At 36.3% G+C, this 18,492-nt stretch overlaps 1 protein-coding gene across 3 annotated transcripts; it reads left to right on the top strand.

The window, feature by feature from the left end:
* The first annotated feature begins 112 nt into the window (after positions 1–112).
* Positions 113–18,306, top strand: gpnmb (glycoprotein (transmembrane) nmb). 3 transcript variants are annotated; one of them, XM_079878517.1, is made up of 12 exons: positions 113–185; positions 4,068–4,199; positions 7,293–7,454; positions 7,581–7,754; positions 7,838–7,999; positions 9,545–9,865; positions 10,053–10,112; positions 11,712–11,954; positions 14,491–14,596; positions 14,862–15,085; positions 16,044–16,137; positions 16,217–18,306. In XM_079878517.1, exons 2-12 carry the CDS (start codon positions 4,079–4,081, stop codon positions 16,362–16,364), a joined length of 1,815 nt encoding a protein of 604 aa, XP_079734643.1. In that variant the 5' UTR covers positions 113–185; positions 4,068–4,078; the 3' UTR covers positions 16,365–18,306. The 3 variants fall into 3 exon arrangements, with proteins under 3 accessions (XP_079734643.1, XP_079734642.1, XP_079734641.1); XM_079878516.1 differs by lacking the exon at positions 113–185 and adding an exon at positions 3,074–3,254 and having other exon boundaries at positions 7,293–7,436; XM_079878515.1 differs by lacking the exon at positions 113–185 and adding an exon at positions 3,076–3,254.
* The last annotated feature ends 186 nt before the right edge of the window (positions 18,307–18,492 follow it).

Raw genomic sequence — 18,492 nt, 5'->3', positions numbered from 1 at the left:
TCTTTTGGTTCGGAGCGTGTCTCAAACTGCCAAAGTCACGTGATTTCAGTAAACGAGGCGTCGTTACGTCATGGTTCACAGCAGAGCCGTTCAACGGTTCACACCACACACACACATTCATTTTTCTGGAACATTTTTTGACAGTATTCACTGGAAGAAAGCATGGTTATTCCCTGGAAAATATTGTATGTCAAATCTTTGTGTTGCATTTAGAAATGTATTCACTAAAACAAATTTCTTAAGACTTTGCCTAAATTTGATGTCTTTATATCGCAGTGATTTCCCTTATTGTAAAATCTCTTAAACTCATTCATTACAATAAGAACAACAAGTTTATTAAGAATTATCAAATTTTTCTACTGGTTGAGATGTTATTGTTTGTCATTTTTATGTTAACATATTCAATGCATGCAGTGCTGTTTCCTTTCTTGCAAAATATAAAAATACAAAAATAAAATAAAATTCAATGGTTTTCATTCGGATTCCCTGAGATCGCCACCCAGCGGCGAACCATTGAACAAGTGTCTATGGGTTTTACCCTATTACAGTCTGTGGTTTTACCTAAACTCTGATCAGTTTTATACATTTGTACAAGTTTAAATTAGACATTAGTATAATTAAAAGGAATAATAGTAGTTAATAGTCTCTTATTGGCCTGTTAGAAATCCATGGAACAAACAAAACAAGCCCTGGAAATTTATAAAAGAACACATATTACACAGACACTTGGTGTTTAATCTTAATCTGATAGATACAATCAAATCATTGGAATGTTTGTTAAAGGAATAGTTCACCCAAAAATAGAAATTATCCCACAATTTACTCACCCTCAAGCCATCCTAGGTGTATATGTTTCTTCTTTTAGCCGAAGAAGATCTGAGTTATATTAAATAATATTCTGGCTCTTCCCAGCTATGTAATGGCATTGAATAGTGCCTGAGTTTTTGAAGCTCCAAAAAAGTGCATCCATCCATCATAAAATAATCCATACTACTCCAGTGGATTAATAAAGGGTTTTTATGGATTTAGTAGATTTAGTCAAATTTACTTTCAATAAAACATTTGCAATGTGTTTGTTTTTATGCATGTTTGGCCTGAATTTTTGTTGCATTTACACTGTTGTGACCAGCAGGGGTCACCAGCGTGTGGCGTTTCGAACGCTTCGAAACAGTGAATCATTTTGCGAAGCAATTGGTTCAATTGATTCGAAGCTTTGAAAAGCTTAATTTCTCCCATCACTACAGTTCGTAATAAGAGAGGTGTGTGCAAAACATTATCAAGCTATATTAATCAGTTAAATATAATATTGATAATATATTTCATTGTATCTATTTAAGATACACAGCCTAAATGACTAGCTGTGAAAGGCTATATTCCCAAGCAAGATGTTCACGACAAAAAAATGACAAAAATAATAGCCTCTATACTAGATACTGAGGGTCGTCAGTGAAACATCGCGATATGACTGTAGCCTACTTGAAAATAGGAATGTCTCCACATACTTTTCATCAGTTATTTTCTTTTTTAAACTATTTCTGTCTTTTCAGTGTTGGTTCTGGTGGGCAGGATAAATGAATGTCACATAAATGTCATGGAAAGTCACGCCATTATGATTACATTAAAAACTGGGAGGAACTTTCAAACTGAGCTCGTGAGAGACGCATCAAAGCATGTGATGACATGACATGCCAGTTTCCTTATGGGCAAACATGAGCTGATGATTTAGAGATGCATTTATGATTTACAGTTATTAGACTATGCCGCATAACTGCCTAATAATTTTTTCTCATGTTTTTATTCAATTTTATTTTTTTACTGTAGGCTATTTTAACTGACTATCTTAAAGTCTTACTTTAAAATAATTAAAGGAGCTTTGCGCTCGACAAATCTTCTGCAATCGTTCGTCCCTTTGACCTCCAACCGTTTCCCAATGACTCTTGTCTCCTGAAAGCGCGCGGATTTGTGCAAACCTCAGCTAGGCTATATGTCTTGAAATCTTATGACATCCGAGTTTCTAAATGGTTTTTAACGCTTTGCAATTAGATGACACGACCTTGTTTTGTCACGAAAATATTTTACCCTATGCTGCTAAAACATGCCAGTTTATTTCAATATACTTTTCTGACTATTTCATTCACCACCAGACTGTGCGAATATGTTATTTAGTCTATTTAATCTCTTTTACTGTCAACGGACATTCTGTGCAACACAAATAGCCTAAAACAATAAAAACGTAGTCTACATAATATTAGTTAGCCACCGCAGCAAGACTTTAATGATTTTTTTAAACTGACAATGTTTCATGCTTCAATAAACCTCTTCTGATTAACATGTTTTAAATGTTTGACTTAAATTTTTTTTATAGTCGATTTTCGTGGGGGTTAAATGCCTAGCACTAGCAGTGAAGTTTTATAGGACTATATTTAAACAATATTGTCCCCAAATCTAAGTCAGTGGAAAATATATTTTTACCTTTTTAATGAAAAGGCAAGGTTAGTTCAGGTCAAACAGAGTAACTCAAAGAAAACTTCATCATTTTCGTGATTCAAAACTTTTTAAAAATAATTATCAAATTGTACACCCAAGTGTATCCCAGGTCAGAAATTTTGTTGAAATTTTATAAAGGATTTTTAAAAATGTATGAAATTATCAATCCAAATATTACATTTTTAATAACTTGTATATACGTTTTTTTTTTTTTTAAATGTCCACATATAATCATTCTTACTTGTCGTTGACCCTCAAATAAAAAAAATTAAAAAAAAAAGGACTCTACAGATCAAGGATATCTAATATAATGGGCCATTAAAAAGGCTACAATGTAGCCTACCATTTGTTTTGGACAAGACTATAAAGCCTAAAGTCTCAGACAACAGTCTAAGAAAAATAAGATTATTTTGAAATAGCTTGTGTTTCGAAATACAAGGAGAAAGCAACAAGGGTCACGCCAACATGAGACTCCGAGGTCTCCTCTCAGCTCGCGCTCATACATCCCAATTAAGAATCAGATGCTTCTTGTTACAGAAACGTCACATGATTGTTGTATTAAATTAGAGCTCGTGCGAGTGACTGAGCAGAAGAGAGTTGAGGGGTCTGGGACGAGCAGCTGGACTGGCAGAGTGGGACATACAAGGAAAAAAAACCCAATCTGATCACTATTTGTATGTTCACCCAAAAAGTCGACATGATGCATTTGGAAATGTTACTTGTGCTGGCATGGGCATTTTTCGTTCCTATAACGAACAGCAAAAAAAGTAAGTAAAAACTTTTTTTAACGAAATGATTAGTTAAAAAAAAAGTAATCAGTAGGCTATGTTTATAATTGTTACATGCTGTCCGCACATTTTTATAATACAGTTTTTACGTTTTTGGACAAGTGATTGTTGAATCAAGGTGATTTTATATAGGCTAAACCACTAAAACAATCTTATATAGGGTGTAGTATAAAATATTCCAGGTTGCTATTTCTAAATTCCCCCCAAATCGACGTAAATTATGCTTGGTAAAACATATGATAGGCTATAGCCTACATAACTTAAAAATGTTTTACAGTGTGTTGGAATAATTGGTTTCGTCCGCGCGCTGCAGTCTCATGAAACTAATTAGGCTACGATACTTCAGTCAGTCTTGTGAAAATACTTTCCTCAACATTTCGTTCAGACTGTGCGAATATGCTTTCTAGTCTTTTCTTTTTATTATCTGAGTTCGTTAAAAGTATCGATACGCATGGATAAAGTTAGTGCGTAAATTAAGCGCATTTTAAGACTTCTTTTTGGGAAGGCTATATCTGGGGCTTTTTAGTAGGTTGATATTTTTACGTTCACCTCTGTTTTTGTAGATATAGCCCAGTGAAAAGTGGCAAATTCCCTGTGAGACAACTAGCCCAGTTTTCCCTGTTATGGTTTATAACATTTCAAGACTAATTCATGTAAATTATTGTCCATTTAATTACATGAAACAGTTCCATAGCGAAGAAATGCTTGTGCAATGGAGCCCTGAGTTTTGCATGGCTTTATTTTCATTCACAATGCTTTTAAAATATCTGTTTTCCCTTGTCATGAGTGCAGCTTATGGTGACATGTTCCCTCACAAACACAAGCTCCCTTTTCCGTTCCCAATCCCTGGATGGGATCCGGACACGAACCCTTGGGACGAATCTCTGTATCCCCCCATCAAACAACAGCTGACTCGCAGACATGGTAAGAGTTCTGTCAAATAGCCTATCAGTCTTACTTATTTTGATCCAAAAGATCATTCTTGAGTGAAATAAATATCAAATAATTTGTATAAAATTGTACACACACTTCAGAAATGCACAGAAGAACCATTTTTGGTTCCACAATGAACTTTACAGTGAATTGTTATTAAACAAACAAACAAACAAACAAACATGTTTTTTAGTGTGAAGAAAGAAAAAAATTTTTCCACTATAAAGAACCTTTTGAGTAGGCTAATGGAAAGGTTCAGTGGATGTTATAGGTTCTTCATGGAACAATCGATGCCAATACAGAACCTTATTTTTAAGAGTACAGGCACTCAAAGTGTATTAATTATAACATGATTATTTATATTTACACAATAGATATGAGATAATTATTACCCCAGTTTTAATAATTGTGATATCAAAATAATTTCTGGACTTTTAGCAAGCATAATGTAAAGTTTTAGAGTGAGACAAGCCAGCTAATAGCACACATGACAGAATTCATCAAATTGCCAATGGTTGCGTCTCAATCAGCTCTCTAGCTCCCTCGGTCGGGAATCAACATATCGTGTTCACCAATTCAGGCACTGTAAGGACAGTAAGGACCCTGGCTCACTACGCTAGTAGTAATGAGTTACTAGTAGTATTAGTAGTAACTAATGAGTATTGGCCTACTATATAGGCCTACTATAGAAAAAATAGAGACACTAATGACTCTATTTCCGGTGACATGATAACGTCCTCATTGTATATACACTGCTGTTATGTACAACAGCAGAACTGATATCGTTCAGACATTATTTTTTACATGTTATTTAAAGTAGCCTACATTATGATAAATACATTGCTTGTTGCATATTTGCAACATTTGCCTGTTACATTGGCCTATGTGCATAATTTCAGCCGTAAATAAATGATAATATTAGCTAACTTATGTTCACTATACCTGTCTAGTGATGTAGGCTATGCTTATGCTATAGGCCTATTAAATCTTTCCCCGCTGGCGTATTTCTTTTTTTTAATAATTTTTTGAACATTCGTTTTTGATCATTTTCACAAAAATGTCATGGTCCCCAGAATATTTTGTTGTATGAATATCTGAACATGCAATATATCAATAGAAAGAATATACCCTCATAAAAAAAAAAGCTTAATTCTGCTTAATACTTAGCCTGTGCTTTGATCTTCTTCTTTTAGTTTTATGGCGGATTGCAACCATGACTTATTATTTTATTAAAAATACATAAACTAAATCTTATAGTATATACCCCTATATCCTTCAGGTATTCCACAACAGCTTTCTATGTATCTTTTCCCCCTTCTCCTGTTGTTCCCAATACACCCTCAAGGTTCCATTTTCTTCCCGCCTGACTTATCTTTTGCTTTAGTCTAATCCTCTCTTCCCTGTATTTCCTACAATGAAACATTATGTTCTGCACTTTCTGTGATTTTTTGATCACTGCCTTAGCTTCTCCTTTACCAAAGGGAATATTTATAACATCGCTCATCCTGGTTGATTTTTTTGTTCCTATTTTGTCTGCTCTCTCATTCCCCTTTTTTACTTACATAAGCAGGTACCCAAAATATCACATCTATCCGATGCCTCCGCAATCTAAATAAACTTTGATGTATTTCTAGCATTTCAGTGTTTTAATCAAGAGATTCAGTACTCTTTCAGGAGATGTGTCATAGCGCCCCCTAGGGGCCCTTGCGCATTACAGTGAAAACAACAGAAGCCAGGAAAATTCTGTTTGTCTGGGAAGCGTTTTCTCACAAATAACGGAAAATTCCATTTTTGGCGGGGAAAGAGTTAAATAATTCATTTATAATAAAACAATGGTTTGTTTTTTCAACACATCTATTAGGCCTACATGTTATTGTGTGTGTGTGATGAGTTGGTTGGCGGGATGTAGGCTATGTTTCACACTTCAGAACTTTCATTAAGGGAACGGGGCTGGCTGTGTCAGAAATTGCATATAGCCTATTTGAGTATGTAGCCTACTTATTTTGAATAATTAATTAGGCTACTCCACGACCGCTAAAAAGTGTGTTCTTTATAGTATGAATGTGAATATAATCTGGATGGATACTACATTCGCCATGTCTTCATTAACATGCCATTCACAAATCCTCTCCAGTGGCCTCATGGGATAGTATGCACACTTAAGAATGTCGCCAGGAGAGTAATTTGCTTAAGGAAGCTACTTTTTGCCAACTCTTTTATGAGGACTGTGAATTTAGACATACTACTTTTGTCACATAGGCTACTGTTTTTTGCCTGCTATAGGAAAGTATACGATTTCGGATGCAGCATAGTGAGCATCGATGCTCCCTGGTTTTCATTATACATTGTGGGATTGTTTAGAAAGCGAAAGTTTCAGTGAACTGGAATTATTTTGCGACTTAGACAGCCCTTAAAATGGCAGACTCCCTGATCAGTGCCCTGACTACTGAACTAGGGAGCTGATTGAGACGCACCCCATACTTACAGATATATGTGCTGATGTTTTCCCACCAAAATGATATCTCTTACATCCAGGATCTCATTAGTTAAGTGATATTCTAAAAGTTTGACAAGATGGAAAGGTCATACTAAGGCCACACGAAAACCCCCCCCCAAAAAAGGTTCCAATTTAAACAATATTCCAAAGAAAACGTTTTAGAAATTGCCATTTTGTCCTTTTATAATTTCCATTTTTTAAAATTGTGAGATTAATATTTTTAAAAATGTTTCTCCATTATGTTAACAGATATTGAGAAAAAAAATATTAATCTCACATTAAATTGGAGACATGAAAAAATACTGCATGACAGGAATAAAAATGTACATTAAAGCTGGACGATGACATCACGGTTTTCTCCAGAGCGGCTATATATATATAAATGAACAAAATTAATAACTTTTTTACAACAAAATGAAACATCACTGAACTTACTTAAGCTGGACTGTGACGCTATTTTCTTCTGGACTTTGTTGCATTTTCCTGTTATCTCTATAAAGCTGCTTTGAAACAATCTGTATTGTAAAGTGCTTTACAGAAATGACCTCACACAATAATCATTCAATGCTCTCTCGTGAACATCACAGACAAACCACCGAAGGTGCGCCTCACGAGCGACAGCCCTGCAATGAACGGCTCGTGCATGTCGTTCACTGCAGCTCTGGAGTTCCCACCATGCCAGACGGAGGACAGCAGTGGCAATCTGGTGTATGACGAGCACTGTGACGACGGTATGATGGAGGCCTCAGGTGCTTCATACCCCTATAATCTCTACGCACAATTGCAAGGGGAAAAAATGAGCTGTATTTCAAAAGGTTGCATTTACATATCACACATTATTTTTTCATCTGTTCAACCCCTTTGCTTTTTTTCAGCTAATGGGCAGGTGCGTTCAGGGTATGTGTTTAACTGGACATCCTGGTTGGATGACTATGGCTTTGGGAAGTGTACAGATTTGAAGAGGTGCAATGTTTTTCCTGATGGAAAGCCTTTTCCTCAGACCAATGACTGGAGACGTAGAGGTTATGTCTATGTGTGGCACACCATGGGTGAGTTTCAACCATTCACTGACCCAAATGATATCAGTGTAACCACACTAATGTACCATCATCCTGTGGTTTTTCCCTCACAGGCCAGTATTTTGAGACATGTGATGGCTCCTCCTCCCATCTGACCCTGAACACCACTAACATGACATTTGGAGCCGGTGTGATGGAAGTGATGGTTTATCGTAAACGTGAGCGCAGAAAGTACAGCCCGCTCTCTACGGACAGTACTGTGTTCTTCATAACAGGTCTGCCAGTTACTTTTAGTCATATTTATGTACAGGATCATAAATGTCCCTTGTATATATATAGATTTCAATATATAAATAATATTATATGTATAATATTGTTTTTTATTATACTATTAATATTATTATATAATTCAATATATGACCTTTATTATGTAATTATTTCGTTTTGGGTAAGATTTATTTTTAAAAAAGAAAAGAAAGAAATTGATACTTTTATTCAGCAAGGATGCTTCAAATTAATCAAAAGTGACAGAAAAGACATTTATAATGTTACAAAATGCTTACATTTTAAATAAATGTTGAGTTGAACTTGTTGAATAAATGTTTTGAACTTTCTATTAATCCAAAAAAAAATCCTGAAAAATGTATCATAGTTTCCAGTAATTATTAAGCAGCAAAAACTATTTTGAACATTGATAATAATAAGAACCATTATTGATAATTGAGCACCAATAATATCTGACAAGTCAGCATATTATAATGATTTTTTAGGCTTAGTAATTGAGACTGGGGTAATGGCTGCTGAAATTTACAGGAATAAATTACATTTTAAAATATATTTAAATAGAAACCAGTTATTTTAAATTGCAATAATATTTCACAATATTACAGTTTTTTTCTGTATTTTTTAATTAAATAAATGTAGCCTATATAAATGCAGCCTTAATATATATATATATATATATATATATATATATATATATATATATATATATATATATGAAAACCTCTGATGCAAAAGCCTCTAAAAGCCACCTCTGTCAAAAATGAGATAATTATACTGGGTGAATGCTCTCCGTGCACAGTATACGTTCATCAAATATTTTCACTTCAAACTCACTAAATCGCAGCCTCAGCCCATTCAGAAATGCCGGTACTTGGGTAGAAACCTATACATAGGAGCCTTATAAAAATGTTAATATTAAAGAAAAACGTTAGACGGACTTAGAGGCTTTTGCATCTGAAGTGCCGATCCAGAGCATTCCTAAACATGCTCAGTGGCTGACATGTTTTATCATGAAAAACGTGATAATTTAAGTTGAGAAAACTTAATTTCTTTAGGTGTTACCAATTGAAGTAATTTTTTTAAGTTGATCCAACTGTTCACTTTTTACAGTGCTGGCCATGCAAGAACTGGGATATTTTCAGCTTCCAGGAATTCCGGGACTCCCCCAATACAATAAAATTGCACATTTAAGAGTGGCCTTTTATTGTGGCCAGCCTAAGGCACACCTGTGCAATAATCATGCTGTCTAATCAGCATCTTGATATTCCACACCTGTGAGGTGGATGGATTATCTCGGCAAAGGAGAAGTGCTCACTAACACAGATTTAGACAGATTTTTGAACACTAGAAATAGGCCTTTTGTGTACATAGAAAAAGTCTTAGATCTTTGAGTTCAGCTCATGAAAAATGGGAGAAAAAACAAAAGTGTTGCGTTTATAATTTTGTTCAGTGTATATATATATAAAGATTAAAACCCCTTCAACTTCTTTTATTGATCAATTTTCGATTTTAACCAAGGTTTTTCTTTCATCCAGATAAGATTCCGCTCTCTGTGAACATTTCCCAGAAACAAGCAGCCAGCATAACTGACAAAAACATCTTTGTCAGAGGGTCTGATGTGATTTTCAACGTCCAGATCCACGACCCAAGTAACTATCTGAAGACAGCTGATGCGGTGGACTTCAGTTGGGACTTTCGGGATGGCAACCAGTTGGTCACCCACAGCAATGTGGCAACCCATGCATACAATACGCTTGGAAATGTTACAGTCAAGCTCTTAGTGGTGGCATCATTCCGTGTACCCTGCCCACCACCGACTCCAACACCAATGCACTTCACACAGGCTCCTACCCCAGGTAATCTCATCAACACAGGCACTTTACGCTCCTAGACAACAGATATCCTCTTATCTAAGCCAGACATATAATATTCATTATTATCCAATAAAATCAGGTCAAAATCTGGACACTTATGCTTAAAACTGCTGTCATGTTAAAGGCCAGCCAATATACAGCATTCTGTTTGATGTGTTTTGTGTTTCAGCAATGCCTACTCTACCTCCTGGCACTCATGCATTCACAAGCAAAATGGAGACCACCAAGGGTAAGACAAGTTGTATTTGAAGCAACAAAAAATTCTAATATGACTGACTACAAACAGAACACGTAAAGGACATTTCTACAACCCCAAATCCTGAAAAGTTGCCCCTTTTGTAAAATGCAATGAAATCAAGAATCTGTGGTTAGTTAATTCTCTTTCATCTTTATTTAACTGACAAAAGTACAAAGAAAAGATTTCCAATGTTTTCACTGAACAACTTAATAGTATTTTGTAAATATAAACAAATGCTGATTTTGATGGCTGCAACAAAAAAAGTTGGGACTGAGGCAAAAAAAAAAAAAAAAGATACAATATCCAAGTCAAACACTTTTGAAACAGTCCACAATGAGCAGGTAAATTGGTAATAGGTGAGGGTATCGTGATTAAGTGTAAAAGAGCTTCTCAGTCTTTGCAAGCAAAGATGGATCATGGCTCATCACATAGAGCCAAATATCACGAGTGAATTGTCAAACAATTCAAAAATCACATTTCTCAAAGCAAGATTGCAAAGAATTTATGTCTTTCACCATCTACCATAATATTGTGAAAAGATTCAGGGAATCCATAGATCTCAGTAGATGTAGGGCAAGGCAGGAAACCTCTGTTGAAGGAGTGTGACCTTTGAGCCCTCATACGGCACTGCATGAGAAACCATCTTGCTGCTCTGTTAAATATATCCACATGTGCTCGGGAGTTCTTTGAAAAACTTTTGTCACAAGAAATGCGACTCGAATCTCTGTTACTTCAAGGAGAAATCTATACATCTGTTTAATGCAGAGATGCCGGCGAGTTCTCCGGGCCTGAGCTCATCTCAGATGGTCTAAAAGACAGTGGAAACGTGTGCTGCGATCAGTTGTGTCCATGTTTAAGCTTGTTTTGGGGGAAAACGGACATTGAGTTCTCAGTCCCATAGATAGATGAAAGGGACCATCCAGACTATCATCAGCGACAGGTACAAAAGCAAACATCTGTCATGGTATGAGGTGCATCAGTGCAAACAGCATGGGTGTGTGTGAAGGTACATTGACGTAGTGGAGGCGTATATTTGGATTGTACAGAGACATAAACTGCCATCAAGATGACATCTTTCCTGGGAACCAGGCCTCATTCAGCATGTTCTACAACAGAGTGGTTTCTTAGACACTCTAGAGTGGATGTGCTCGACTGCAGTCCAGATCGGTCTCTTATTGAAAATGTATGGCCTATCATCAAAAGCAGAATCAGACAACGACGACCACGGACTGTTGAACAGATTTCTGATATCAGACGAGATTAGGCAACAATTCCACTTGCAAAACTTAAACAATTAGTATCCTCAATTCCCAAAACTTTTAAAAAGTGAAATTAACAGTTGTAATCATGCCTCTACCCAACTTTTTTTGGTGTGTTGCAGCCACCAAAATCAACAATTATTTACAAAATACAGCTAAGTTGTTCAGTGAAAACATTGGAAATCTTTTCTTGTACTTTTGTCAGTTAAATAAAGCTGAAATAGAGTTAACAATTCACAGATTCTTGATTTTATTGCATTTTACAGAATGTCCCAAATTTGCTGGATTTGGGGTTGTACAATGTATTTAATACTTTTTAACTATTCTCTAGCTTCTATCATCACCAATCCTTCACCAAGTACAACCCCTCAAGTTCATACAACTGCTGTTCCAACAACCGAACCATTGCAAACTGATTCAGAGGTGACATCTATTACAGCAACTGCTGTACCTGAGGCCAGTTCAACCTATAAGCAGCCCACCTCTCCGCCGATGATCAAACACACACACTTCAAGGAGTCCGACTGTTTCCGCCACATGTATGGTTCATTTGAAGGCGAGATAATCATCATTGGTAAGAAGATTACCAGACCACAAATTTTTGGGGTTTGTATCAGGGTTATAGTTAGCTAAAACTAAAACCATTAAAAAATAATTGTTTATAATAAAATAAACAATAACTGAAATAAAATTAAATTTAAAAAAGCTACATTTCTCATTTTAATTTAAAGGTGCAGTAAGCAATTTCTGAGAAATGCTGTTGAAAGTTAGCCTGGCAAGCCAGACCTACATCAAGATGTTTGGTCTGGCAACTCACCATAGACACGGCTCAATCCGAGAGGCGGGATAAACGGCTGTCTTTCAAATTCACTCTGCACGCAATAGGACAGCGCTTCAACCAACCAGAGCGTTTTCCCAACAGCGGAGCTAACGTTAGTTGATAGATTCAACTTTTGAATCTGGCCGGCAAAACTACGAACACATCTTCCTTTTTTAAGAATGACTTAAAGGAGAACTCTGGTCAATTTTAACATTGAGCTAATTTTTTTGGTAAATTTGGAGTGCTGTCAGTACAGAGAACAACGACAAAAATCGGTGTTGCCTACACCGTGTTATCCTCTTTTTAAAATTTGCACCCTGTTGACTTCAATGGGGCAAGTTTTAAACCTGCTTTTAGCCTCTTAACATCCTTTATGTGTCATTACAAGTGCACAGCCATGTGAGTGATTCCTTAGGAGTGAACACGGGTGAATCTGACTGCAGTAGATGTGAAAGATATGAATAAAAGTGATGTTAATTCAGATAGCGCACATACCTGTATTTACATCCTGTTTTTCGGTCGAAGTCCACAGTAGTCGATTGTCGAGTTCACGCACATGATCATAGGTACTAAACCTATGCGCGTGAACTCGACAATCGACTATTTAAGTGCCGTTCTTTGCTCTTTTCTCAAAGAACTTAACTCCAAGTCCTCCAGAGTCGCGGACAAAGCCGTTTCGAAAGACTGTTCTCCAGCAGCAGCTCTTCTTTGTTTTCAAGTAACAGTTAGCAGGAAATCGTCGCAACTCTGTCGTCATTATGTTAAGCCCGCCCCGCCTACTCTATACACGACGTGATTGGCCTGACCCAATTTAGGTTTTTCCAGCACGAAAGTCAATGGAGAGTTGCTAGACTACCCTGGCTGCAAAATACATTTTGCTGCCGCTAGGGTGCGTCTAGAGTTCTAGACTAGTTGAAAGTGGATGAGAAGGAGCAACACAACAAACTTGTAGCCAATCAGCAGTAGGGGGCGTGTCCACTCATGATGGGGGAGGAGAGAGAGTGAGCAAGAGGGAGATTTGAAGAAAGACTTTAGAAAGAGAGATGGCTGAGAGACATTACAAAAGAGAAAAGCTCAGGGGAATATCACTGGAAAAAATAAAGGTTATGATCAGGCAACAGCTTTAGGACCTATGTTACCACCTCACACAAGCTTAAAAACGGTTTTCCTACAGTATATATGGGAGTTTTTGTGAAATTGATGCGTTTCCATTGGGCGTATTTTCAATTAATGATTTCAATTTGCGCAATATGAAGGTAATGGAAACGCAGCTGTTGTGCTTCTGGCAACTAACAACAAACTCTTGCTTGTATACTTCTGTGTACTGTATATGTTCATTTTCTGTTCTTCCTTGTCATTCGTTCATCATCTTTGCTTTATGTTTCGCGAAGCATTATTTTAGCTTCTGCTATGATAAAAGAGACATCCACTCTTGCATTCTTCCAATACCTTTAATTTGTTATACTTTATGCTTTTCAGCAAAAGACATCAGAAACATACATTTTGCCACATTATGAAACCCTCTGCACACAATTCTTAGCATATCGGACATGCCCGAAAGACTGTTTTCAGTTCAGTGTACTGTTGGACTAACTGGAGTGCAGAATGAGTTGGCAAAAACCCGCATCAAAGGATCATATACTCCCGGATATTGGCTCATTTCAAGATGGTATGACTGTCAGACACATCTGAAAGTGTTTGATTGAGTAACTTGGTAGATCTGTGCTGATTTGAGCCACAAACTGTTTCAGACGTTTCAGTCCAATATGGTGAACTGGTTCAGCCAGTTCACTAAAAAGAACCGGTTCAAAAGAACGATTAGTTCGCTAACTGGACATCACAACTGTGTTTGTTTGGATTGATTTCAAATATCAACAGTGTTTCTCAGAAATCGCTTTCTGCACGTTTAAGTTGAACTAAATAAACTAAAAAACGTCCCCGCTGGTTTCACAGACTAAAATGCATGTTTGAGCTGGTTTAACTGGAAGCAAATTGCACTGCCATGTGTTGTTTTTTCCTAAGGCACGTTTAAAAAAGCTACTCAAATGTCCTTATTGAACTAAGGCCTAATCCTGGCTTTATCTAAGCCCTGTCTGTGAAACCATGCCTAAAAATGCTAAATTTAAACGTAAAATGCAAACAGAAAATATACAAATAAAATCTAATATACTCCAAAATATTACAAAAAAGAAATTAATATATCAGAGATTCTAAAATAACACTGGTATGTTTTGTACTTTTCATTATTGTTTTTTATTTAGAAATTTTTTTTTTATGTCTGTTTCTACAGAACCTCCTCCAGCTCTTCAGAATCTGCCAGCTAATCAGATTTTAAAAGTGTCAGCTGACAAAATTTCCAACACATCTGTAAACTTCATGGTGACATGCTCAGGCAGGTAAGATTTAGACAAACCGCATATATATATAGCCTATATATAAAAAGCAGACAGAAGATCATGTGCTTCACATGAGAAGACAGAAAGTGAAGAGCATTTTTAGATGTAGTTGATTCTGATCTGCAGTGAGCATTTTGAGGCCCTCCAGCTGAGACATTTCACAGCACGTCACCGTCATATGTCAAAAACATTCAGTCACATTTACAACACAGATGAAGTGTGGATCACACCCTATATAATTGAGCATCATCCCTCCTTTTCTCAGTGTTCCCTCAGTGGCCTGCACCATAGTGGCCAACTCCGCCTGTCAGGAGGTCAGGAATATCTTGTGTGAGGACGTGGCCCCTTACGGCGAGGGCTGCAAGATCAGTTTGACACGCATTTTCCAAACGCCGGGCACTTACTGTGTCAACATCACGCTGGGTGTGCCTGGAGGCTTGGCTCTTGCCACCACCACCTCAGTCACAATTGGCAACAGCCCTGACAAGAGTAAGTTTGTATGTAGTGTCCCTTGAAATGATTTATTTTTTTTTTATCGAATTATCAGGTTTCACTTTATTTTGATGGTCCTTTTAACACATTCTGTTGACTATAAGTAATGTTGCACCTACATGTCTACTAACTAACATTAGTAAAGTATTAGTAGACTGGTAGGGTTAGAATAAGTTGGCATGAAGTTACTTCTAGACAGCTGAATGTTCAAAAGGGACCATCAAAAGTAATGTTACCAATTTTTTATAATATATATTGATACAAAGTTATTTTAGTATTATTTCTATAAAATTATAGCATTTAATATTCTGAATGAGCTTTTTTTCCGTATAATTTTACATTTATTTTGTTACGTGCTTTTGCTGTTTTTATTAGTTTCTAAAAATATATTTCAATTTATTTTTACTTCAGTTTTAGTTTTGGTCATTTTACCTGAACTTATTTCAGTTAGTTGCCAAGGCAAATTTTCTCATTTTCATTTAAGTGTTTTATGTAAAATGTATAGATTTTTTTCAGCTCATTTTTGTTTAGTGTTGCCAACTATTTCCAATGGAAAGTAGCTAAAGCCTGCTCAAAAAAGTTGTTAAATGTTGCTAGATGACGTAATGCACCAACTCCTAATATGTGCTCACATACTGTATTTTAATATTATATATAGTATATAATACATAGCTGATCATTTACATATTTTCTGTCAGACAGAAGTATGATATAGTGACTGACTAAATGTTAACCAGCAGTCCAAAAAGTCACTAGTTGCTCCCCCCCCCCCCCCTTAAATTCACTAAAGGGGTGTCTCTAAACTGAGCTTTTTCTGTTTTTTTCCTCACAAATATTTCACTTTAAATCAAACATTTATAAAGATTTAGAAATGTATAAATATACAGACTTATATTTCTATAATTATAATTGGCTGAGGATTTTTTTTTTTTTTTAATTGTATCCCTCTTCTTAGACTCTCCTAAATCCTCCCATGTTGCTGAGGTGGTTCTGTCTTCCAGCGCTGTGCTTATTTCCATCTTTGCATTCATTGCCATCATGGCTTACAAGTGAGTACCACTAACCAAACTGATGTTTTAAAAACATAATACGAATCTTAATCCCTTCATTTTTTTCTATTCCTTTTAGGCGATATAAGGTGTATCGTCCAGTGAGACGCTCTATGCTGGAGGACGCAGAGAGAAATGCTGGTAGCTGGAGTTTAAGCGGACTAAGAGCAGCTCTGTTCTCTGCCGACGAGGAGAGAAGTCATTTATTGACAGAAAGGCCACAATAGACTGATCCGAGATGTCGCAGCGTCTAGTTTCTGCAGCTGCTATTTATTCGATACATCACTCAAAGCTGTAGTCTATCTATAAGAATAACAAGTGATCTCGTAGACCAGTGTTTTCAGCAAGATTAGATTACTCTGGCATCTTCTATTCAGTTAAGTTAGAATAAATAATCAAAGCATTTTAGTAACCGCACATACAAGCTTTAAAGATTTTTAATGGGAGATAGGGGATGAATGAGCTCAAATATACCAGATCTATGAACCAGGACTTAAAGCTGAAAATTACCGCTTTTGGCCAATTTTGAGTGAAGCTTTGTGGCATTTGATTTGACATGTTCATATGAAATGTTTCTTAATGTGCAGAAAGGATGAGAAAGTTGAGTGAGAATGGTAGTGTAATGTTCTGAGAAGATACGGTTTTGAATATGAAGAGTTCAGATGCAAAAGCCTCTAAGTGCCATCTGAAATTTTCTTCTAGAATGATCATTTTTATCAAGCTTCAGTAATTTCACTTAAATGACTATAGGTAATAGGTATAGGTAATTTTCATTGTCATTTAAGGGAAATTACTGAAATTAAATATATGAGCTTGATAAAAATGATCATTCTAGAAGAAAATTTCAGATGGCACTTAGAGGTTTTGCATCTCAACTCTTCATATGTTCAAGAGATATTGGATTCATTTTTGAATGTTTGGGGAGTGGATTTGGTGCACTTTTTTGGTGAAGGACCGATGTCTTTCAGTTGATGGTAATTAAGCTGTTATTTCATAAGAAAACACTTTACTAACAATTTCTTCTTATGACATGAATTTGGGAAATTTGTATTGATTACATACATGCAGGTTGGGTATTTAAATTAATTTGACAGCACTCTAAATATAATTAACCACTACTGTAAGTGCTGTATATACAAAAATATTCTAATAAACTTTCTAAACCACTATCTGCTAATGTATCAGCCATTTTTATATATTGATAACCCATTTTGAAAATTCTTCAACCTTTGTAGGGGTCATTGTATTTTAACTGAAATTAGACTAGTTTTGGGGATGGGGAGGGAACAACCTTCCAGTTCACAAAGTGACAAATATGGACACAAAGAACAGCCAAGGAATCACAAACGATGGTTGCTAGGAGCCAACTTGACTTTTAATTATTTTCTTTGTATCAGAGGCATTTGACAAGTGGAGGTGTGTGAGGGCGCACAAGCACGGTCGGAGGGGATGTTGCTTATCATGCTGAAATCGGACCACGTTTTTTCCCGGGAACTATTCCAGATCCCAGAATTCCACATCACATTCCCACTGAAACATGATTCACCACACAACACAGCCATGAAATGAAATTGGATCAGATCGGTCAAAAAAGAAAAGAAAAAAAAAAACAGAAAAAAAAAAAAAAACTGTAGCATCCATAAGACATGAAAAAGGTAAAAAATAAAGACTCCATTGTTCATATTTCATAAGCAAGAAATGAAGCAGGCCCTTGAAAAAAAATTCTATAGCCATCATTAATCAGTTTCCAAATTAAACACTTTGACCTTTAATACAATACCTATGCAAGAAATAAAGCCCAATACAAGGAAGCCACACCACCAAACCAAGAAGCGGAAAGAAAAAGGGGGAAAAAGCAATTAGGTGAGGTTTCAAATCAGTTAGCAGAGAATAAATTGCAGGCAAAAATGAAATCATTTTCTTAGTCATCTTTAAAGCCTAGCCATACATGATTTTTTTTTTTTAATGATATTTTTTTTTCTGTGAGGAAAGGGACAGATGGGATATGACCCTATAGATTCTAACAAATAGCAATATGCCTCTAATTTAAATACTTTTCTAACAAGAGGTAGATCAAAAAACGGTGTAAGAAGTGTGGAAAGAAAAACAATACGATCACTTGTGCCCCTCTGGTCAGCGCTCGGCGCCACGCGCATTCCCAGTGCGGAAGTGTTCGCGAGGGACTCGAGGTATCGCTGCGCGCGCTGGAGGTCTCGGGTGAGATGGAAGGATTCCCGCCACACACCCTTTCCTCAGCTGAGGTAGACAATGGTCTAACTAGTGTGGAAGCATGGATGCACTCTTTTACCACAATCAAATCATATTTACATTCTGCATGAAAACAAAGGAATATTG

The sequence above is a fragment of the Squalius cephalus genome (genome assembly GCF_949319135.1).
Source record: "Squalius cephalus genome assembly, chromosome: 8".
Taxonomy (NCBI): Eukaryota; Metazoa; Chordata; class Actinopteri; order Cypriniformes; family Leuciscidae; genus Squalius; species Squalius cephalus.
This window is presented reverse-complemented; position numbering and strand designations above follow the sequence as displayed.